Source organism: Mesoplodon mirus (assembly GCF_964341445.2).
Source record: "Mesoplodon mirus genome assembly, chromosome: 5".
NCBI classification, from domain to species: Eukaryota; Metazoa; Chordata; class Mammalia; order Artiodactyla; family Ziphiidae; genus Mesoplodon; species Mesoplodon mirus.
In genome coordinates, this window is record NC_138980.1 from 60,221,935 (window position 1) to 60,246,109 (window position 24,175).

Below are 24,175 nucleotides of genomic sequence, written 5' to 3' on the forward strand. Positions count from 1 at the left end.
TGTATCACTTACACATGGAATCTTAAAAAAAAAAAATTCAAACACATAGAAACAGAGAGTAGAATAGTTGCCAGGGGTTGAGGGTGGGGAAAATAGGGAGAGGTTGGTAAAAGGGTACACACTTTCAGTTGTGAGCCGAATAAGATCTGAGGATCTAAGTGTAACGTAGTCACTATAGCCGATAACCCCGAATTTATATATGTAGATATGAATTCAGCAACCTAACAGTAACTATGCTTCACCTTTCCTAAGCAGAAAACGAAAAGAAAAATGAATCTGACAGTGTTAATACATTGTCAGTTACATCAAATCACAGGGAACTACCACGAGGTACAATAATATGGGAGGGAGGAAAAAAATCTTTTCTTAGCAAAATTCTTCCTAGGCATTTTCTTAGTTTAGGATATGTTTCTTTTAAAAGGAAACTACTCGGGCTTCCCTGGTGGCGAAGTGGTTGAGAGTCCGCCTGCCGATGCAGGGGACGCGGGTTCGTGCCCGGTCCAGGAAGATCCCACATGCCGCGGAGCGCCTGGGCCCGTGAGCCATGGCCGCAGGGCCTGCGCGTCCGGAGCCTGTGCTCCGCAACAGGAGAGGCCACAACAGTGAGAGGCCCGCGTACCGCAAAAAAAAAAAAAAAAAAAAAAAAAAAAAAAAAGGAAACTATTTTAATTTGCCTCTGAACCCAGAACCCAAGAGGCAAATGAAAGACAGGAATCCAACAAGACAGGGCATGAATTGTGTTATATTAATAATTCACACTGAATCAGAGCCCTGGACTATGACTGCAAATTTATTTTCTTTAAACAAACAAATATATTTATATAAGATATGGAGTGACATGTATTGATTTTCCCTCTCTGGGAGTTAATAATATCCCTATAATTCATTTAATTTTATCTGCATAATTTAATGTCAACTCACATGCTTGGCTCCATATGTAGGAGAGTGAATTAATTATAGGAGAGTGAATTAATTATGGGCAGAAATCCCAAGGGTTGTTACCAGCATCACATGGCATTGTTGCTTTCATCTCTGGAACAAACTACTTGACTTTTGGCAAAAAAAAAAAAAAAAAAAAAAAATCCTTTCACTGTAAAAATGAAACTTGCTGGAAGAGTCACTAAAGAGAAATGTAATTCTACTGTACCCGGCCTCTCAACAGCTCATATGCTGTAACTCCCAGTGACCACCAGTCAACAGCAAAGGAATAACCTGCTTCTCTTCTGGAGTTGAACATCTCAGGTGCTGAAAAACACAGAAGAGTTAGGTCAGTTTTACTTCCTGAGACATTAACAAATCTACCTTCCCAACATGTTCCTCCAAAGGTGAATTGCCAGGGAAAAGGGTACAAACACTTTTATGTGTGTTTATCATCCATTGCTAGATTGCTCACTGCAGGCAGAAGTTTCTAATTTTCTAGTCTTTCTCATTCATCACCAACACACACAGGCATACACAGCCCTTAATGGAAAAATTCTTCTCTGACTTAGAACATGCACCTATGAAAAATTGGATCCCATCAGGCCTCAAATGTGTGGCTGACTCTGAAAGCGGGAAGGCTGAGAAGAGGTTATATTCATTGTCTTGATTTGGAAGGGTTGTGATCAGGACGTAAATTTGTATTACGGCTGCGAACATTGTTCAGAATTTGGCTCCAACTACGTGGGATTGACTCTCCATCTCAGAGTCATCTGGAAGAGGCAAAGGCAGCATTTGCAGCCTGTACTGGGGGTGAGGGAGAGGAGAAAGGGCGGGGCACTCTGAGAGAGACGGTTTCCCATCACTTGTGGGGCATTGACACTTTGTCCCATAGTTCTGTGAATTGGCTCCAGTGGAAGGCAGAACCTCAATCTTACCCCAGTGGAGACCCCTAGTTATGTGTTCCCTAACACACTGAGAACCTTCTACCTTCTGCACACCCTTCCAAGACTATACCTAACTCCTGAGGGATGGAGTGGGGAAAATGAAGTACAAAGCAAGGGCAGGTCTCTTCTCTGTTTGCTTGTCCAGTACCGAATCCGGCATTTAGTGTCACTCAACAGAAATGGGTTAAAAGAATGAACAATACTGAATCAATCAATCAAGCCCTGGTTGCAAACATTAGCTGAAACCAGGCTGTCTGTGTTCAAAAACTGCCTTCACCACTTATTGTGACCTTAAACGAGTCAGTGGGCTGAGCTTGAGAATCTTCATCAGCAAAATCAGAACAATGAGAAGGCAGTTCCTACAGAGGTGAGAAACTAAATGAGATGATGCATGCCAAAATCACAGCACAGTGTCTGGCACCTGGAAAGTACTCAAAAAACTAGGCACTCTTCTAGAGAGGCAAACATCCATAATAATGGGAATTTTACCTAGCCAAAAGCTGCACACTTGACCCAAGCCTCTGGTAGTAAGGTGCTGGCTCTGGACAAAGGAAATTGGTGTGATGTGGGACCTGCATACAGGTTTGCCCTGCCTGGTGCACTCAATTTCAAGTAAAATCCTGTGGGCAACATCCAATTAGAGAGGTAGAATGTTGACATCCCAACGTCCAGGGTTGACCCAGACTATAAAAGCCCGCTGTAGCAGAACTAAGGAAACTTCATTCCCTGGTGGATCCACCTTTCATGCATCACTGCATTCTCTCTGCAAGTCACAGCTCCCCATGCAGTTTGGGAGATAGTGGTCCTGACCCCACGGTGCTCCCACAGACTGGATGGAGTGGGCTATACTTCTACTTTCCCTTATCAGTATCTCAAAGCAAGTCATCTGTAGATGACGTAGTCCCTCCGGGTGACAGGTGACAGATATCTCAGAGAAGCTGCAGAGAACTCTGAGGGATAAACAGACAACTGTGCTAAGAAATTATCCACCAGCATAAACATCACTCTATGAAAGCTGTGTATTCTGTGGTCTTAGACCACCCTTGGAGTTTATACGAGTAGAATCCTCTTCTACTTACTGTTTTCCCGCACGAAGACCTTTGAATATGCATTCATTCATTCAACAAATATTCATGGTATGCTAGGCACTGAGGAATTTTGAAAGAACACTAAGAAAAAACATGATGGCAACATACAAAAGCATAACAGATGGGTAATTCTTTGAGCCCTCAAAGAGCTGAAAAGTCAGGGCAGGGAGATGCTGAGGGCTTCCATCAACCCTGCAGGAGGACTCCTTGCTCCTGAGATGGTACAAATAGAGGTGGAGAGGGACTAAGTTTCCTTCAAATAAGACGTTGAGTATTTCATTTAGTTCTTAAACTATTTCCATACTTCCATTCAGAAAAGTAAATATAACATAAAATAAAAATTAACAAGCAGTTTTAAGTAAATGGCCACGTAACCTTACACAGGGCACAATATAGAATCTTGACTCCACCACTGGGTCCTGTCCTGTTTACAACCATAGAAGTAACCACTATCCTGAATTTCTGTCGGTAATTTTCTTCTTGCCTTTCTACATAGATTTACTACCTGTGTATGCATTTCTAAGCAACACCTTAGTTTTGCCTATTTTAGTAATACATATGTTATATGTATGTTGTGTATATATATATATATGTATATGACATTATGTATATATAACAGATGTGTGTATAACATATGTATATGTATTTGTGCATATATATAACATGGGTATGTGTGTGTGTTAAATCTTACTGCTTGTTTTCTTTGTTGACTTGCTTTTCTTGTTCAACATTATGTGTATAAAATTTATCCAACTTGCTGCACATAGTTCGTTCACATTCAAAGCCATACAAATACACTGTCATTTACCTACCTTTCCTACTTTTAATAGCCATTTGGATTGTTTTCAATTTGGAGTATTTTGAATAATGCTCTCATGAACATTCCTGCACATGTAAGACTCCTCTAAGTCCACACGTCTTTAGGTGACATTTCTGGGAGGGGAAATTCTGGGATGGGCTGTGCATCTTCACCCATGCTAGATAATGCCAAACTATTTACCACAGTGGTTGTACCAATTAACGCTCTGACTAGCAACACGTGAGACTTTGTTCAACCTCTTTATCCACACTCGATATTAACTAACCTTGTGACTTTTCCAATCTAGTGGGTATGTAATGGTCTTCCATTGTGGTTTAAATTGGCATTCTCCTGATTACTAATAAGCTTGCCCATGCTTTAATACATTTATTAGCTATTTGGATTTCCATTGTTTGGCTTTCAGATTTTAAAGCAACTGGACAGTAGATTCTGCTCAGGACATAAAGAAAGGGGCCAAAACCTGATATATAAATATAGTACAACAGAAATAATTCATGGAATTTACAAAAATGATTCTAAATTTCCTCTATAAAATATGTGAATAATAAAGGTTTTCTGAAAAAGGATAAAGGGACTTGCAATTCCATGTGTTAAACCACATTATAAAGCTACAATAATTGATTTGAAAGCCACAGAATATAGATGCTAGTACATAAAAATACTTAGTTTATGATGAACATGTTTCAAATCAGCATGTATGGGATCTTATTTGATACATGGTCTCAAAACAATTATTTAAGAATATAACAAAAATGGGGCTTCCCTGGTGGTGCAGTGGTTGAGAGTCTGCCTGCCGATGCAGGGGACACGGGTTCGTGCCCCGGTCCGGGAAGATCCCACATGCCGCAGAGCGGCTAGGCCCGTGAGCCATGGCCGCTGAGCCTGCGCGTCCGGAGCCTGTGCTCCACAATGGGAGAGACCACAACAGTGAGAGGCCTGCGTACCACAAAACAACAACAACAAGAATATAACAAAAATGAAGTCATATCCTTACTGTATATCTTACCACATATATAGCTGGATTAAGAAAAATTAAACTATAACAAAAATAAGAATATAGGTAACCATGTCTAAAATCTAGAGGTAAGAAGATCTTGCTAAGAATATCATCAAAGGTAGAAACTATAAAGTAAAAAGACTAATGGTTTAAGATCTGGAAGCAACCTAAGTGTCCATGAACAGATGAATGGATAAAGAAGATGTGGTAGATATATACCATGGAATACTACTCTGCCATAAAAAAGAATGAAATTTTGCCATTTGCAACAACATGGATGAACCTGGAGGGTATTATGCTAAGTGATATAAATCAGAGAAAGACAAATACTGTATAATATCACTTATATGTGGAATCTAAAAAATACAACATCAAAGAGTCATGTGCCAAAATGTTCATTGCAGCTCTATTTACAATAGCCAGGACATGGGAGCAACCTAAGTGTCCATCAACAGATGAATAGATAAAGAAGATGTGGCACATATATACAATGGAATATTACTCAGCCATAGGAAGAAACGAAATTGAGTTATTTGTAGTGAGGTGGATGGACCTGGAGTCTGTCATACAGAGCAAAGTTAAGTCAGAAAGAGAAAAACAAATACCATATGCTAACACATATATATGGAATCTAAAAAAAAAAAAAAAAAAAGGTCACGAAGAACCTAGGGGCATAATGGGAATAAAGACACAGACCTACTAGAGAATGGACTTGGGGACACAGGGAGGGGGAAGGGTAAGCTGGGACAAAGTGAGAGACTGGCATGGACATATATATACTACCAAACGTAAAATAGATAGCTAGTGGGAAGCAGCCGCATAGCACAGGGAGATCAACTCGGTGCTTCATGACCACATAGAGGGGTGGGATAGGGAGGGTGGGAGGGAGGGAGATGCAAGAGGGAAGAGATATGGGGACATATGTATATGTATAACTGATTCATTTTCTTATAAAGCAGAAACTAACACACCATTGTAAAGCAATTATACTCCAATAAAGATGTTAAAAAATTTTTAAAAAACCCTTGAATATAACGAAAAAGAAGCAGATTCACAGTTATAGAGAACAAACTAGTGGTTACCAGTGGGGGGAGGGAAGAGAGGAGGGGCAATATGGGGGAGGGGCAATATAAGGGTAGGGGATTAAAACATACAAACTACTGTTAGGTATAAAATAAGCTATAAGTACATACTGTGCAATACAGGGAATATAGCCAACATTTTATAATAACTATAAATGGAGTATAACCTTTAAAAATAAAAAAATAAAATAGACTACAAAAGAATATGACTAAGGGTTTGATGTTAGGAACATAGTTTTCATGTCAAAAATGCTATAAGAACAACAGCAACTAAAAAGTAGGAAATTTATAACACATGATACATTAGAATTTAAAATCCTTTATATATAAAGGTCAAGAATTCTTTACATAATAAGAAATAGAAAAAAATGTATTAACACTCTAACAGAAAATGGGCAAAGAACATGAACAGGCAATTTACAAAAGAAGTAAAATAAAAGCAATTTTCATGTCATAATGAGGTACCATTTTCACTTATCTTTTTTGCAAAGATTAAGATATTGACAGTGCAGGGCCTCCCTGGTGGCGCAGTGGTTGAGAGTCCGCCTGCCGATGCAGGGGATACGGGTTCGTGCCCCAGTCTGGGAGGATCCCATATGCCGCGGAGCGGCTGGGCCAGTGAGCCATGGCCGCTGGGCCTGCACATCCGGAGCCTGTGCTCCGCAACGGGGGAGGCCACAACAGTGAGAGGCCCGCATACCGCAAAAAGAAAAAAAAATAAAATAAAATAAAAATAAAATAAAAGATATTGACAGTGCAGCCCTGGTTAGGATGCAAGGAAGTGAATATCCTCAGGTGCTTCCAGAGCAAATGAGTAGAAATCAACGCAAACTTTCAGGAGGGAAATGCATTAACATAGATACCCTTTGACCAGAAATTCCTTGAATGGGGATTTATCATGGGAAATAAGTTGTAGCACATATTTCTGCTAACAGGACTTTTATCACAAATTTATTTATATTTCAAAATGAGAAATAACCTAAAATTCAACAATAAAGAAGTGGTTCAATAGATTTTGATGCAGCTCTCTAACTCTGTAGCACGTGAACATTAAAAACGGTGGTTATATATATGGGCCTGGGAAAATAAGTAGTGTCAGTTGTGCAGAGCCGGGCTCTGAAGTCAGAGAGAAGTGGTTTCCGTTCTGGCTGAGACATGCTTATTGCCAGGAGGCAGAGAGATAGCACAGCAGCGTGTGGAGGGTTAGACTCTGGCATCCCTAACTGAATTGCTTTTAGTTTAAATGATGTCACACGTGCACTTAGGACAGTGCTTGGCCAATAGAAAGAGCTCAGTAAATGTCAGCCATTACCCCTCCTGCTCTGTTGTCATCACCATCAACATTCCAGACTTGAGACGTTTTCGATTTGGATTTAACTTTGTGCTCTGCCCGTTGCTTGCTGTGTGATTATAATCATGTCGCTTTCTCTGTAGGCCCGATTATTTTTAACCTATGAAAACATATTTCGTTGAGTTGCTTTGAAAATTTAATGATATAATGTTAGAAACTTAGCAAAATGCTTGGGACATAATAGATTCTCACTATATGATGCCTATTATTGTTATTACATTTTAAAGTGAAAATTTAGGTTGCAAAACTCCAGTATGATCCAACTTAAAAAAATGTGTTTGTGTGTATACAGAATAAAGGTCTGGAAGGAAACCCTAAATATCTACAAGTAGAGAGATTAATTTCCCCATTGCTTAATCAGCATTTTACACATTTTCCATAGTATATCTGTTTGTTTGGTTTGGTTAATTTGGAGAAGAGGAATGTTTTAATTGGTTAAGCTCTAAGTGATCTGGATGATATTCACACAGACCAGGGGTTGGGAGAAAGAGGGATTGGAGTTGATTGGAAAGAGCATGGAGGTAGAAGATGAGGAATTCAAAAAAGTAAAACTTCCTTGTTGGGTGCAGGTGCTTAAGAACTGACAGACAAGGGGTGGGATAGGGAGGGTGGGAGGGAGACAAAAGAGGGAGGGGATATGGGGATATATGTATATGTATAGCTGATTCACTTTGTTATACAGCAGAGACTAACACACCATTGTAAAGCAATTATACGCCAATAAAGATGTTAAAAAAAAAAAAAAAAAAAAAGGGCTTCCCTGGTGGCGCAGTGGTTGAGAGTCCGCCTGCCTATACAGGGGACACGGGTTCGTGCCCCGGTCCTGGAAGATCCCACATGCCGCGGAGCGCCTGGGCCCGTGAGCCACGGCCGCTGAGCCTGCGCATCCGGAGCCTGTGCTCCGCAACGGGAGAGGCCACAACAGTGAGAGGCCCGTGTACCGCAAAAAAAAAAAAAAAAAAAAGAACTGACAGACAGCTCATCTTTTTATTGCCAGAGTCGAGGAGCTGCTATATAATATGCTAAGCATCTTACATTAGAAAATGTTGTATATTTCTATAATCTTCATTCAGTATTTCATCCTAGTTTTCTTTCTTTTTAGAATTTTTTTTCTTTCTGGGTAATTGCTAATTACATTCTGCAGGAATGCTATAAAATGAGTGCTGGTGAATGTCTGTTAGGTAGATTTTACGAAATTATTGGGAACATAATTTTTAAAAAGAGAAAGCAGACTTCTGCCTGTGGTACCTCTTAGGAAGATTCCCATCCAAAAATCAAAGGCAAGAACAACGTCTGGATGAAAATATAAGCGTTGACAGTCAGATATTCATTTTTTAAAATAAAACTAGAAACATTTCTAAGAGCGTGGCCTACCTAATTCAGCTTACATCTATTTAAGAATCATAAATACATAAACTTTTAAATTTCTCTCTTTTAGGGAGAAGCTTGGTTTTCTAAAGTCAGAACGAGCTTGCTTTAAATCTAGGCTTTTTCAATTATTAGCCATGTGATCTTGAGCAAATTACTTAGCTTCTTATTTTCCTCATTGTAAAATGGTGATAATTACAGTTTGCCTCACAGGGTTGTTGAGAAAAAATTAATGAGTCAGTGAATGCAAAACATTTAACACATTGTCTGGTCCCTAGAAGGCTTTCAATAAATATTAGTAATTGTTAATTGTAAGGGTGAGGGTGGAGAGGTGCAGAGAAACTTGACTGGATTCCAATTTCCTAGCTCTATGTCATGAAAAGACTGGAAATGCCAACTTTTAGGAGAATCAAATTATATGGATATTGTATTTAAAATCACTGGGGAGAGAAAACAAAGATGGTCTTCCTTTACTCCTTTCACCATGGAAACCAGGCTTAGAAAACCCAGATGCACATTTTCTGATTTGGCTCCAAGCAAATAGCCCTTAATGTGGAAACCCAGGAAACCTGGGGAATAAACTCATCAGACCAGCAGTCTCAGAGATTCCTTTTTATCATTTGAGTACCATGGGTTTCGGGCAAGAAAATAGGCTGAATTATATGTGTCCATTATTTTAGAAGGACAAAGGAGACTTCTTCCCCCCACTGATAATTGGAAGCCAGGAACTTACAGTTGTTCAAATACCATATAAAATCAGGCTCATTTTTCCCCACAGATGATTTCTTTCTCTTGGAAAGTGAGGTGGCCCTGCACAGTTCTCTTTTCCTCTCTCTCTTTAGTTCTCTCTTTAGTTCCATGAGGAAGAGAATGAAATATTGAAAGAAAGTGGCATTGCTCTTTAATTTCAAGTTCAAATTATTCATGGGATTGTTGTGGTGATAAACCTAAAACCAAAATTATAACTGGAAGTTACTTTGTGAACTTACAGCCCTGTGCATGTTATGCAGGATTATGTAAATCATGGTTATAATAATACTTATGTGACTTATTACCATCCTACTTATGGCTGTACCTTCTCTGTTTGATTCTATTTTTTTTTTTTAAACTCCTTTTACTAGAAGGTAAGCTCCATGGGCTGGAGACTTTGTATGTTTTGCTCCCTGCAGGATCACCAGCACCTGAAACAGTGCTGAGTCCATAGAGGCAATTAGTAGATATTTATTGAATTAATTATTAATATTCTTCATCAGGAAGTAGGTAGAAACTGTCCTTAATAACTCATAAAATAGTGTTTTTACATGTAATCCATGACTCTCCTGAATCAAGATCAGACTGGGTGCTTGCTAAAAGGAGATTCCTGAGGCTCATCGCAGACCTGTGAAATTAGAAGCTCTCTAGGTAAAGTCAGAGGGGGACTTGTCATTTCTAGCTGCAAGGCCCTACAGATGATTGAACCCGTAGTACATGGTGTCTACAGGAATGAATAAAGAAGCCTTCCTCTTAGTCGCCATGGTGGCTCAGGGGGCCCATACCCATGTAAGGCTTGGTGCCGGCCATGGTGGTGATGCACATCTCCACAGGTAGCATCGTAGCAATGTTGAAGTCTGTGATGTGCACGTGCCCTGCGAGGGAGAAGGACCACAGAGAACGTTAAGTTCCATTCAACCCAGTGGCAGACCACGCTTTTTTTTTTTTATCAATAGTACCTGGAAGCTTAGTTTGTAAATTCTTGTACGCCATTAGCAATTGGGTACAGACAGTAAAAACTCAATTATCCTATCCTCAAGACCAATATAGTCTAAAGCAGCATCCCTCCAGGTTCCAAAACATGAAAAGGTTAATGTCTGGTTGTAAATTTGTAGTTCAATGTCAGAAAGTTTTAACCTTGGTCTTTAAGAGCCCACGCTCTGGTAAATTCTACTTAGGCAATGTTTGCCTGTTGTCAGCATTTTAAGTTGGTACAGCCTGTGAGAATCAAGAGGGGGGCAGATAAGAACTATTTGAAGTATCAAATTTCCAAGCATCTTTACAGGATCTTTTTTTTTTTTAAGAAACAAATATTGTTAATACAAAGCAGACATGACTGTGGATGCATATATTTCTTTCTTTGCCAAGAAAGAGTTCTTTCTCTCCTTGTTTTTCTGAATATCATTAGTAGTTTTTTGTCTGATAGTTCAGGTTGTCCCCCAGTGGTCCCCAACAAAATAATGTACCAAGGGAAAGTAGGGAAAAGTCAAGTTTTATTTTTAAAGAGGCTCTAGAAAGAGCCCTAGACTGGGAGCCAGGAGACTTAGGTCCTGCCCTGAATTCTGCTCCAAATACATCATACACTTGCAGTTCCTTTCCTGTGTTGAACCTAAGTTTCCCTTAAAAAAAAAAAAAATTCATGGGCGGACTAGATGATCTCTAGGGTTTCTCTGCAGTGTTCGCACTCATGGCAATATAGTGTGGGTCTAACACTTAAGTTCAGCAGGGGGCACACCCTACAAATTGTATTACGGTCCTTGCATTCACAGCCAGAAGTAGGATAAGCCCGTTCTGTCAGCTGTTGGCAGGAAATTCATATGCTTTGAGAGGATCGTGAAGTGTTGGCATTTCCATTTGCATGCTTCTGTGGTTGTGATGAGATATGGTGGTAACTGGAGGGGATTCTTCTTCCATATCCCACAGACCACGCTCCCCCTGCCAACTGCACTGTCTGCTCCTGATAGCATCCAGCCTGCCGCTAACGATAAATCTCACTGTCTTTATCACCAGGGTTTTGTGTGGTGCAAAAAGTGTTTTGTTTATATCTGATGACATTTTAATAAAGTAAAAGTAGCGCTCATCAAGCTGAAAGGGAAGGTATTCTTGCATAAGTGGTACCAACAGATGATTTCCAGAAATCACCCTATCATAATATAGGTTGTTTCAGTATTTTCTTTCTCTGTTTCTCCCCATGGGTCACGCTCAAAGCACTGGATCAATGTTTCCCAAGGTTTGATACAAAACAGGTGAGCCTGGAGACTTAATGATTAAGAGCCTGTTCTCTGGAGTCTGACTGCCTGGCTTCAAGTCCCGGCTCTAATACTAACTAGCTCTGCTACCTCAAAAAGGTGACTTATCCTCTCTGAAAAGTTGAGATGATAGTAGTCATCTTCTCATGAGGTTGTTGGGAAGATCAAATGAAATAATACTGTGGAAGGCTTTGCTCAGCATTTGGCAGGAAGTTGCTATTTGTCATGATCAGACGCTCCAGAGTGATTTTGTGAAACCCACACGCCCGGACTTCATTCTCCTGGGACACCAGTGCAGTGGGACTGGTGGGAGAGCCAGGCATCCATGTTAGAAACAGAACAAGAAACTCCACAGGTGATTCAGATGGGCAGCCAGGCACGGGATACTCTACGTTAGCCTGAGCAGGTGCTCTAAGCCGACTCAGTCCTATGATTGGCTATGCTCATGTAGAAGTAGAAGGTAGAGGATGTTTCAGAGTCAGCTGGTTCTCAGAGTGCAGTCCCCAGACCAGCAGCATCAGTATCACCTGGGAAAGTGTTAGAAATGCAAATTCCTGGGCCCTACCTCTGCATACTGAATCAGAAACTCGGAGGATGGGGGCCCAGTGTTTTAAAAAGCTCCCTAGGTGATTCTGATACCCAGTAAAGTTTGAGACCACACTTTTAAAAGAAGACCAGGCTTAGTAGAAGATCTTGACTGCAGTAAGTACTCACGCATTACATTTCTTTTGAATGTGGTTGAAAGAATGTTAATGTTATAAGTAGTAGTTTTTACATTCATATGGTTAATTGCAATTTTCAAAAGGTTTTCGTACACTTTAGCCTAATGAAGTAGCTCCTGTTTTACAGAAGAGCTGTTTGTGGCTAAGTTCTCAGTGCGTAGAAGTAGCAGAGCTAGAATTAGGATCTAGAATTTGGTCCAGGACGTCTTTGGTGGGTTATAAATCGCCCAAAAACTTTTTGCGCTTTATCATAAGACCAAAGAGCTGAACAAACTAAAAGAACTATCTGCTGGTTGGCTCAGGGTTCCCCCACCAGGGTGCATAGTAAACAATGGGGAGGAATCATTTGAGGGTCAGGATCTACTGGAAACTGTTGCCCTGTGCCCTCAAGCTGAACAAGGAAAGCAGAGCCCCTGGCCACCAGCCCCGATGTTTCCATTCCTGGCCCAGGATGCTGCCATGCTTCCCTGTGCTCACCGTGGGGATCCTTCTGCCATGTTCCCTTCTGTGCTGTGGAAATGAATCTGAGTTCTGGCTCCCAGAGGAAGGTTTGGTCACCTGCTCATGGAGGGACACAGGAATTGCTTGGGTGTGAGGGACCACTCTGGCCTCTTCCATAAGCCCCGGCTCTGAGGGGGCCTTAAAACAGAGTTTGTCAACCTGGAACTATTGAGGTCTTGGACCTGATCATTCTTTGCTGTGAAGGGCTGTGCGGTGCATGGTGGAATGCTTAGTTGCATCCCTGGCCTCTGTCCACTAGATGCCAAAAGTACTTCCCTCTCCTGGATAGAATCCTGACCATCAAAAATGTCTCCAGACATTGCCAGGTGTCCCCTGCAGGGAGAAACAGTAGAGCAAAAGCATCCCCAGTTAGAACCACTGCCTTACTGTGAAGTTTTTCAGATACAAGGCTCAGAACTTCCTCACTGTGAACACCCTATAGGGAGTGATCTGCCAGCTCTTTTCACCTCTGTACCTTGAGGCACCGAATCACATTAAAAACTGGAGTTCATAGTATTGAGTCACTGAATTTAGTCATCATTGTGGTCATTACTTATACTCTTTCTCACTGTGCCTGTGTTCAGCTTGAGGATGTTTCTCAACACAGCCCTCAAGGACACCATAACCAATTGGTTGGCATGGCTCCTCTAACTTTCAAAAATTTCCTCAACTCAAAAATAGTTAGATCATGTGTGCCACATTTTACTAGGATTCTTATTAAAAATTCATATCCTTAGGCACTAGCAGAGACTTATACACCTGATTATCTGGGGATAGGGTACAGAGTTCTCCTATATATATGTGTGTGTGTGCATGTGTGTGTGTGTATATATATACTATACATATATGTATATGTATATATAGGTTTTAAGATGCTACCCACTTGATTTTTAGGTACATTTTGGGACTCTGCAAGGGAGAAGCTGTTAAGGTAGCAGGATTATTTCTTCCTCATACCCCCAAATGGAGTTTTTGCCTTTCTCTGTTCCCTGTGACTAGGGATGATATTAAGAAACCTAAATTATAGATGATGTGGTAATTGTCATTCTCTCAGATACACCAGGGAGGCATTATTGCTCCTTGTATGCAGCACTTATTTACTGAATAGCTTAGGAAAAACACAAGAATTTTAGACACTATTGAACTGATAGAATTGGATGGGGTACTTAAGATGGTAGGACATGAAACCTATATATCAGGACAGTTGGTTATGAGCCATGCAAGATCTAATGCCATCTTGGGCTCTGAACTAGCGAGTGAGACATTTAAGGAGAACAGGTATGCTCTAAATTACAGACTTTTTAAAGTCAAATTCTGATGTATAAGGAATATCCATTCACACCAGTGAAAGGATTCTCCATTTACAAAAGAATTTAGCTCCTTTAAATATCAGCCTTTTCTGATGAACATGAACCAATATGAATCAGTAAGAGTAAAACAAAATTTCTGCCTCTTACTGATGGTGCTGAATTAAAATATAAGCCATGTGGTGTAATATGCAGCTCCCTTGGAGGAACGGGCATAGGAGGTGTATTAGAGGTAAACAACTATCCTTTACAGTTGCTAAATCCCCATGCAAGAGGCGTACATGATCTTGTCCATAAAGGGTGAAAAGTTATAAATGTGGACAGAGGAGACAAATGAAGTTTTCGAACGTGAGACCTTGGCAAATCACACCAGAAAGCACTCCCAGAGGCAGGCATTGATTTGTGGTCCAGTTGGCTGTCACAAGAGCAGCTCTGCATAATGAGCTGGGGAGCGAGGGCCACCGGGAATCGCTTCATTTCAAAGTAGTTGATTATGGTCCCTGAGCAATGCCTGAAAGCTTAATTTTTCAGAATTTGAATAAATGGAAAGTAAATAACCTCAACAAATTATTTTCTCCAGAAAGGGATCCCCAGGACAATGCTTAGAGAATGACTCGCAACCTTTTTGTTTGCTTGCTTCTATCCCATTCACGTATCCAGTCCTTCCCAAAGCAATGTTTCTCTCATTGACTGCAGTGATCCTCCAGTTGAGTTTAGGATGGGAACAAATATAGAAAAGCCCCCTCTTAAGCCATTGTCCAAACGCCAGAACTTGAGAGTGAAAAAGATCTTTGTAAATAGTACACCAGATAACAGGTATAGACTAGGACCGTCCCTCAGGCAGACCAGGATGCCTGCTTGTAGGCCCTAAGTAACAGAGCCCCAGTCCAACCAAGAATAAAATGCCCGGAAACGTGGGCTTAACCCCCTGCGTGCATGAAGGAAAGGCAGAATGGGCCACTGAAAGTGTAGTTACCTGAGAATTAAGTGTCAGAGAAGATTGTTTAAACACAAGACCTAAGAAGTAGACACACACAATCTTTGGTATATCCCACCTGGAATCAAAATAATTCTTTAGTAAAGACAGGTGAGGACCCAGCTTTCACTTACGCTCTATGATATAGATAAAGTCATATAAAACAAAATGAAGTCACCTAAGCTTCCTTCTGTAGGGGAGAAAGCCCCTACGAACTCATGGAGTCATACTAGCATTTAACTGTTATTGAGTGATTTCCTTGTGCACGTGGCAATCAAGTAGTTTATAAGCAGGGTGTCAGCTAGTGTTTACAGTTACCCTGAGAAGTAAGGATACCTTTCATCCCTGAAGAATCTAAGGTGCAGAGAAGTTTTAGGCAACCTGTCAAGCGTCTCAGAGCTGGTGAGTGAGAGAACTGGGTTTTGAGCTCCGAACCCCACACTCTTATCTACGATATCACACAATCTTTCCCAAGGGTAGTCTCTAAGCGTGGATAAACTCGAAGATTAATTTATTCCTGGATCTTTCTCCTAATCTACAATCACCAAGTTGACAAGAAAATGAGGAAGAGAAAGAAGTTGAATGAGAGAGAACAGGATGACCTCATGGTAGGAATAAGATGAAGCCATGTTTGAGATCCAAGACCAAAACGTTGTTCTCTGAATGGAAGGTACATTTTTTTGGTTGACAGGACCAATATGTCTCCATTCAGGGTCCTGACAAATGGTTGAGCAATATATGGGGCACAAAGGCAAGCAGGTGAGGGGGAAGTGGGGACAGAACCCAAAATCAGGCTCTATATTACCAGTGGTCACCTTCCCAAGGCTGTGGTGGGCACACAGAGCACCTTTTTGTACATCGTGCAAAGATGGCCTCTAGAGGCTGGGGGAGGCCTTGTCCACAGCTGTGAAGCTCCACAGAGTTTATCTGCACCGGTGTGAGAGGGGGTCCTGCTTCCCATTTAAGGCAGAGGTAGCTGGTGCTTTAATGAAAGTCACCTTCATGTTGCCTCACCATTGCCCACATTTCTGAGATTCAGAAACTATTCCCAAATGTCAGAAGCAGTAAAGGGAAGGAAGAAATAAGGCATTGCAAGAAAGTGGAGAAAATCTTTTTAGACCGTCCATAAATAAATAATGACTTCAAGCTTTGAAATTAGAGGTCATACACAAAAGTGTTTCTTAGCCCTCTGAGCACACATGGCGTCTGGCAAATCAGGCTTAAAATGCAACTAGGTAAATAAATAATAAGTGATGGATGGTCCGTGGGGTTTCAGTCCCACTTGCAAATCCCTTTTGTAAAAGTTAAAGAGATACAGAGCTTTGCAGATTTAGGACTCCCTCCCCTAGCAGCTTTCTAAAAATTTAACAAGGATCTTATTGCCTCTGTAACATTTATAACATGCAGGCTGTGTGTCCTACAGGTCTGCTCTAATAAATAAATCCAAATGTGCATTAAAATAATATTAGGAAGAGATTATCACATTTAATCACTGTTGGCCAAAGCTTGTTCTATAGGACATCTTCAATCAGTGCTTCTTGGACTTCAGGCATTCATGTATCACCATCATGGTCATTGCCATATCCCTCGGTCACTTTCATAGCTGGGTACCAGAGATACTCTTACCTGCTTTATATCTTTCTTTAAATGGACTGATTTTTAGTAACTGAAAACCTTTGAACAGAAAACTTGATATCTCTTCTGTAAATGTGAAACCAGTTTACCGTCAGAAGAAGGAAAGTCTGTCACGAATCTCTAGGTAGATACTATTGCCTACCAAATGCTCTAAGCCTCTTCTGTCTTTATGAAAAAAAAAAGGGAGATGATTGCTATAGAGATATTAAAGCAAACTAGCACCAAAAAACTGGGATGCTTTTCTTGAAGAAATCAGTAGGAATGGAAGAAAATTGAAAAGAGAATGACTTTCTCCTTATGTAAATGCAAGGCTATTTAAGGGTGTACTACGTCACTGCAATAAATGATAAAGTTCCCCCATATGGCCCCTCCCACCATAAAATGGAGTTTGTACGTGCAACTCAACTGAACCGAGTAAGACACTTTTTCCCTATATAGTACTACTTTGCTGGGGATAACCAACTTGTTCTACATGCATGTTATGTGGTTGATGGCAAACAAATCATTTACTTACCATGTTCATCAAGCAAAATATTGTCAGGCTTCATATCCCTAGGGGAGTAAAAAGAAAGGAGAAAGTTGCTCATAATAAAACAAAGAAACAGAACTAAAGGATAAAGGTGAACTGCTTAAGAATGCTAGCTAGGAATGAAAGTACTAACCCTTCATCACTCACAATCTCATTCAGTTCTCACAGTGGATTGAGATAGTTACCATTAATACCCCCAATTTCTAGGTCAGAACTGAGGCTTAAAGAGGTTAAGGAACTTAACCCAAGGTTACAGAGCTAATAAACAGAAAAACAGGGCTCTGAACCTGGGTCTCTCTCATTCAAAAGCTCAGACTCTTTTTTTAAAATATTTATTTATTTATTTGGTTGCACGGGGTCTTAGTTGCAGCAGGCGGGCTCCTTAGTTGTGGCCTGCGAACTCTTAGTTGCGGCATGCATGTGGGATCTAGCTACCCAACCAGGGATCGAACCTGGGCACCCTGAATTGGGAGCGTGGAGTCCTATCCACTGTGCCACCAGGGAAGTCCCTAAAAGCTCAGACTCTTAATTTCTACAGCGTATTATATCCAAGTGTGTCAGTATTGCTCCATAGAGCATCCGGGATTTATTTATTTATTTAAATTTTATGTATAATTTTAATTTATTTTTATTTTTTAAATTTTATTGGAGTGTAGTTGATTTACAGTGTTTGTTAGTTTCAGGTGTACTGCAAAATGATTTATTTATACATATACATATATTCACTCTTTTTCACATTCTTTTCTCATATAGGTTACCACAGAATATTGAGTAGAGTTCCCTGTGCTATATATAGTAGGTCCTTGTTGGTTATCTATCTTACATATAGTAGTGTGTGATCATACAGCATTTAAGTTGTCATAAGGTGGTAGAACAGTAGTAGTACTAATCATCATTGTTGCCTGTGTAACTCTAGAGCTACAGAGATGAGGTAAACTTAAAGGCTATAAAAAAGAGAAACAAAACGATCTATAAGGTGATTATATTTTAAACTTGCGGAGATTAGAATCTTTTTTAGGATGATGCTATAATGCCTCTAGTTGCTTAATAAGTATCATTCCTGGGATTGTTAATTAAAGGATTTGGACCAGTTTTCTATGCATTGGTGAGATCCTTAAATCCATAGAAGGGAACATAATCCACCCTCTTCCAACGAAGGCAGTAGTTTGATGGTAAAAACTTAGAGGTTTGATGGTAAATACTTAGAGGAATGGCCTGGAGAGTTTCAAAAGTCCTCAAGAAACAAACATTATTGTAAGCAGTGTTCCTCAGTGAGAGCACAGCTCTGTAGTTCATAACAGCCCTCACTCTTCCACACTCCGGTTTTTACTACCCTTCCCTGATGTACCATTAAAGCCCTTAAACCCAAACTCCCAGAAGCCATTAGGGAAGAAATTCTGCAACAGGTTTGGGAACACATTTTCAGCCTAGTCAAGTGGCTTTTATGTCACTAGAATAAGGTGACTTTAGTCTGTGACAGACCAAGACTGTCAGAGCCCTCTTTTGAAAATATTAATGAATAACAAGCCTCTTGCCTACATATCGAACCAAGTATATGCCCCACCCAACAGGCAGGTGAATGGGTACTTCCAGGAGCTTTGAATATCTTCTCATTTAGTTTATGAGGTTCTTAAAATTAGTTCTGGATTCATAAGTGGTCATTTGTAGCTGTGGCAAATTTTTCTCTGGTTCAGGGTATAATTTGCTAAAAAGATAGAGTGCAAGGGGGTTTCAAATTGCATCTTTCCCTGGCTGAACTCTCAGTATTGCAGACTCCACCCTAACCCCTTTGATGGATTTCATTATTCCAAAAATTATCAAGTCTAAATTCACTCACATGGACTAAAGACCCTTTCATAATCTGGCTCCTGTGCCAGCCACATGGAGTGCATGGAGTCCCCTAAAAGCTCCCTGCATCCCCTCACCTTCTGCCGTTCCTTTGCCTGAATCAGAGCCCTGAACCACCGCACCCAGAAAATGCAGATTCATCCCTCACCTGTTAGCTCAGATGCCACTTCCTACAGGAAGCCTTCCCTGATTTTCCAGTTCTGAGTCAATGACCCCTCCTGTGTGCTCTGCATGGTATGCTTATCCCATCACAACATTTATCACACTTCTATTCATTTTTTCTCCAACTGGATCATGAACTCCTTGATGGCGGGGATGGTTTCTTGATTAATACATAAACCAGGATATACCAGAGCACTCCAGCACACCATTGAACATTCTGCAGTTTAAAGCTCGAGGTAAACTAGCCATTAGGCTCTTGATACCTCTTTCCGACCTGTACCAGTGAGCATCAGGTAGTGTCTGCCAGGCGAGGAGGAGGCTCTGAGGAGCCCTGCCAGGAAGGGAGAGACTTGGGTGTGGCAAGATGAGCACAGTGATTTCATGGCCTGAATTTATGAGGGCTTGCTAGGAGAAATCAATTGCTGTGGGTTTGGCACTTTATGAGCTTTCTATTAAATCCCTAGGTGTAATTTTTTTTTTTTTTTTTGCGGTACGCGGGCCTCTCACTGTTGTGGCCTCTCCCGCTGCGGAGCACAGGTTCCAGCTGCACAGGCTCAGCGGCCATGGCTCACGGGCCCAGACACTCCATGGCATGTGGGATCCTCCCGGACCGGGGCACGTACCCGTGTCCCCTGCATCGGCAGGCGGACTCTCAACCACTGCACCACCAGGGAAGCCCTAAGTTTTTAAATTTGTTATAGCCACACTTCGTTATATCCACTACTTTCCCCAGAAACTTCCTTGCAGCTTAAAGAATAATATGGAGATCAGAGAGGTCATAGTTTAAGGTGATATGTCCTACTTCAATCTTATATTCATTTATTTAGCAAACATTTATCTACTTTGATAAGTCACTGTGTTAGGATATGAGAAATATAAAGATAGATGAGACATAGTTCCCTCAGGGATGGGGAGGGTAAGAAAGGTTCAAAAGGAACCATGCCAACGGGGTTTAAAGTGGTAAAGAGGCATGTTTATTACTAAATTCAGAGAAAGACTATGAGGAAAATCTAAGAAAAATATAAAAGAAAAAGTGGGCTTTTAACAGAAAAATAAAGTATATAAGCATAGATTCTAAGTACATAGCTTCTCTAAAAAGTGATGAGGTAACCTCTAAGTCACTACAGGGTGAATGGCAGTGTGATAAGATTGTTTATTCATGCAGTAGGAGAAAGGAAATGAAAATAAACCCAGGTGCTGTATTAAAATTCCTGCTAGAACAAGTTGAGATTTTCTAGTTCAGAATTTTAGCACCACTTCTTATCTTTTCTGTCTTCTCCAATAATCCAATAATCCTAAATGGTTTTCTTCATTTAAGGCAATCTGTAAGATGGTTTAACTGGGTAGTTACCAAACCTGGGTATATCTAGGATCACCTGGGGAGCTGAAAACAACATGCACCCCAACTGTTTCCTCACTCCCATTTCCCTAATCATTCCTTTGTCATCATGACAGCCTATCCACCGGGCAGCATGACCTTATATCATATACCTTTTATCACCAGACCCGACCCAGGGATTCTAGACTAATAATATGTAAAACTTCCTGCCTGATGTTTCCACCTGTATGTTTAGCAGCCATGATAAATATAAATATAATATGTCCTAAAGAGAACCTTTGATATCCATCACATCCCACACAAACACCCAAAAAACCCATGAAATTAATACTTGATCTAGTAATTCTACTTCTGGGTATATACCCCAAAGAAGTGAAAGCAGGTATTTGAACAGATATTTGTACACCCGTGGCAGCACTATTCATAATAGCCAAGAGGTGGAAACCACCCAAGTATCCATTGATGGGTGTATAGATAAATGTGGTATATACATATGGAATAGTATTCAGCTTTAAAAAAGAATAAAATTCTGATACAGTCTCTAACATGGATGAACCTTGAAGACATTATGCTAAGTGAAATATGCCAGGCACAAAAGAGCAATTATTGTATGATTCTACTTATATGAGGTCCTTAGAATAGTCAAATTCAGAGACAGAAAATGGAATAGAGGTTCCCAAGGGTTGGGGGGAAAGAAGGATTGATGATTTATTGTTTAATGTTTATAGAGTTTCAGTTTGGGATGACAAAAAAGTTCTGGAGATGGACGGTGGTGATGGTTGCACAACAGTATAAATGTACTTAATGTACTTTGTCACTTAAAAATGGTTAAAATGATAAATTTTATGTGATGTATATTTTACTACAGTGAAAAAATATTTATACATAGACACACATTAGAATTACCATCTCCAGCGCTACCACCATCATCATATGAAGTCTGCAATAGTATAGTACCTTGTTCTTCTTGCTTCTCGTCTTGTCCCCTGACAATCCATTATCCACATAGCAGCCAGGGTGGTGTTTTTCATTACACACACCTTCCCTGCCTAATGACTCCATTGGCTCCCAACCCACATGGAATAAAATCCGAACCATTTACCCCAGTCTTATATGACCTGTAGGTGCTCTAGTCCTGCGGAGCCCTGAGCTACACCTCATAGCATACTCTCTCTGCCACACACCATGCTCCAACTGCACTGTTCTTCCTGGTCTCCTTCACACGTTGTCCCCTCTGCCTGCAATCCTGTCCCCCTACACCTTCAGGTGGCTTGTGTCTTCTTGTCACTCAGATCTTGGCTAAAATATCGCATCCTCCAAGTTCTTTCTTGACCACCCAATCTAGAGTAGTAGCCCTCTCCTCCTCATGTCTTCACCTCCATCTTATTTTCAGCACAGCACTATCATTACCTATTTTCTTCTTTATTTGTTCATTATTTGTTTTCCCCCCAAGTTCTCAGAGCTAGGACATCTTTTCTGTGCTGTTCAGTGCTGTAGCTCCTAGGCTCATCAAAGTGCCCAGAACAAAGTCAGTGTTTAAACAAATATTTGTCAGAAAAATGAGTGAATCTAGTCCCTTGGCTTCTCAAACTTCTGGAATAATAAGCCATGTATTTCTTTTTCTCCTAAGAAGAGAAAAACAAAAACAAAAGAATAAGAACAACGACAACAAAACACCCTCCATATGCCAGATGCACTGTATTTACTGTTGGCAACTAAAAAAACCCATCATTTGCAGAGTGGTAAAGTACACTTTTAGGAACACACACATTCTGTAGAAATCCTTCATTGGATCTTGATTTAATGAAACAGAAAAGTCCAGGTCCTGCTGAATCAGCTGATTCCTACTGTGAAAACTATAAATAGCAGTGTGGAAACGCAACACTCCCTGTGGCAGGGTCCGAGGCGCAACTGATATATCTGCTGTTCTCACCTGAATGACTTTAACAAGACATTAGCAGAACTTAATAGGCTAATTACATCCCCTCACTGCGCCTACCCTGGAATCAAGTTGCTCACCCTGCAATCTGATATGGGGTGTTGTGAGAAGAGGGAACAGGAAAATCAGTGTATCCAAATCAAACTCAACTTCTTCAGTGTCCCACGGCTTTCTGACAGGTCCACAGTTTGGATTTAATTCTTTGTCACATAATGCTTTCCTGGATTGGGTCCTCTCCCAGTTCTTGAGAGGGGGAAAATATACGTATAATATTTTATTTATATATTTATATAATGTTATTTTATAATAATTATATAATATATATAAATATATAATTTATAATATCATATTTATCGTGCATATAATATACTAATTACAGTGTTACATGAAGGCTATTGGTCACATAAACAGACCCATGTTAAGAAAAGAGAGGTTTGGGGGTATGAGAGTGTGATGGGAAATTGTAAGCAAAAACATGTAATTTCGAACAGGAGACAGAAGTGAAAAGCTTCCAGGATTGGATTAGTAAGGGCCAGGTATCATCCTCCAACTTTCTTACCACCTGGATGCTGCTGCTTTTTTTTTTTTTTTTTCTCGGTACGCGGGTCTTTCACTGTTGTGGGCTCTCCCGTTGCGGAGCACAGGCTCCGGACGCGCAGGCTCAGTGGCCATGGCTAACGGTCCCCGCCGCTCCGCGGCATGTGGGATCCTCCTGGACCGGGGCACGAACCCACGTCCCCTGCATCGGCAGGCGGACTCTCAACCACTGTGCCACCAGGGAAGCCCCCTTTTTATTTTTATTTTTTAAATTGAGACATAAATGACTATTATATCAGTTTCAGGTGTGCAATATAATTCAATATTTGTGTATATTCTGAAATGATCACCACACTACATCTAGTTAGCATCTATCACCACACATAGTTATGAATTTATTTTTCTTGTGATGAGAACTTTTAAGATCTACACTCTTAGCTACTTTCTGGCTACTTCTTTTTGTTGTTACTCAATGCCAGCCTTTCCCACAGTTTGTTCAAGGTAGTATTAGTTACAGAAGCCGTTACAAGGAAATGAAGTAAAGAGACTGAAGGCTTTCAGGCTGTGTTGGTAAAGGACCTCCATGTCCAAGGGAAAAGATTGATTAGCAATGCCTGCCATTGCCATAGGAAGAGGTGTTGGGGCTAGTCCATAAGAGTGTTTTCAAACTGCTGTGCTTCCCATGAGTCAAGAGAGTGGTATAGCTATTATTTATTGTCCATGCTGTGGCAGGCACATGGCAGGCACTTGAGAGACAGCATCTCTCTTATTCTTCATAACAGCTCCATAACTTAGATATTACACCCATTCTTTTTTTTTTTTTTGCGGTACGCGGGCCTCTCACTGCTGCGGCCTCTCCCGTTGCAGAGCACAGGCTCCGGACGCGCAGGTTCAGCGGCCATGGCTCACGGGCCCAGCCGCTCCGCGGCATGTGGGATCTTCCCGGACCGGGGCACGAACCCGTGTTCCCTGCATCGGCAGGCGGACTCTCAACCACTGTGCCACCAGGGAAGCCCTACACCCATTCTTGCAAATGAAGAAGGGGGAGCTCAGAGATGGTTCAAGATTTTAAGTAACAGACAGAACTGGGATTACAACCAAAAACTGCAA

At 40.8% G+C, this 24,175-nt stretch overlaps 1 protein-coding gene across 2 annotated transcripts in view; it reads right to left on the bottom strand.

Moving 5' to 3' along the window:
• STK32A (serine/threonine kinase 32A) overlaps positions 1-24,175 on the bottom strand; it is a gene marked incomplete at both ends in the record, with an annotated part of 106,162 nt that overhangs the window by 13,612 nt on the left and 68,375 nt on the right. Inside the window, 3 exons of one of the 2 annotated variants that reach the window (XM_082623385.1) lie at positions 1,148-1,245; positions 10,107-10,196; positions 17,226-17,263. In XM_082623385.1, coding sequence (XP_082479511.1) covers positions 1,148-1,245; positions 10,107-10,196; positions 17,226-17,263 — 226 coding nt within the window. Of the gene's footprint in view, positions 1-701; positions 1,246-10,106; positions 10,197-17,225; positions 17,264-24,175 lie in introns of those variants that run through there. The other variant, XM_082623386.1, reaches the window with a different exon arrangement.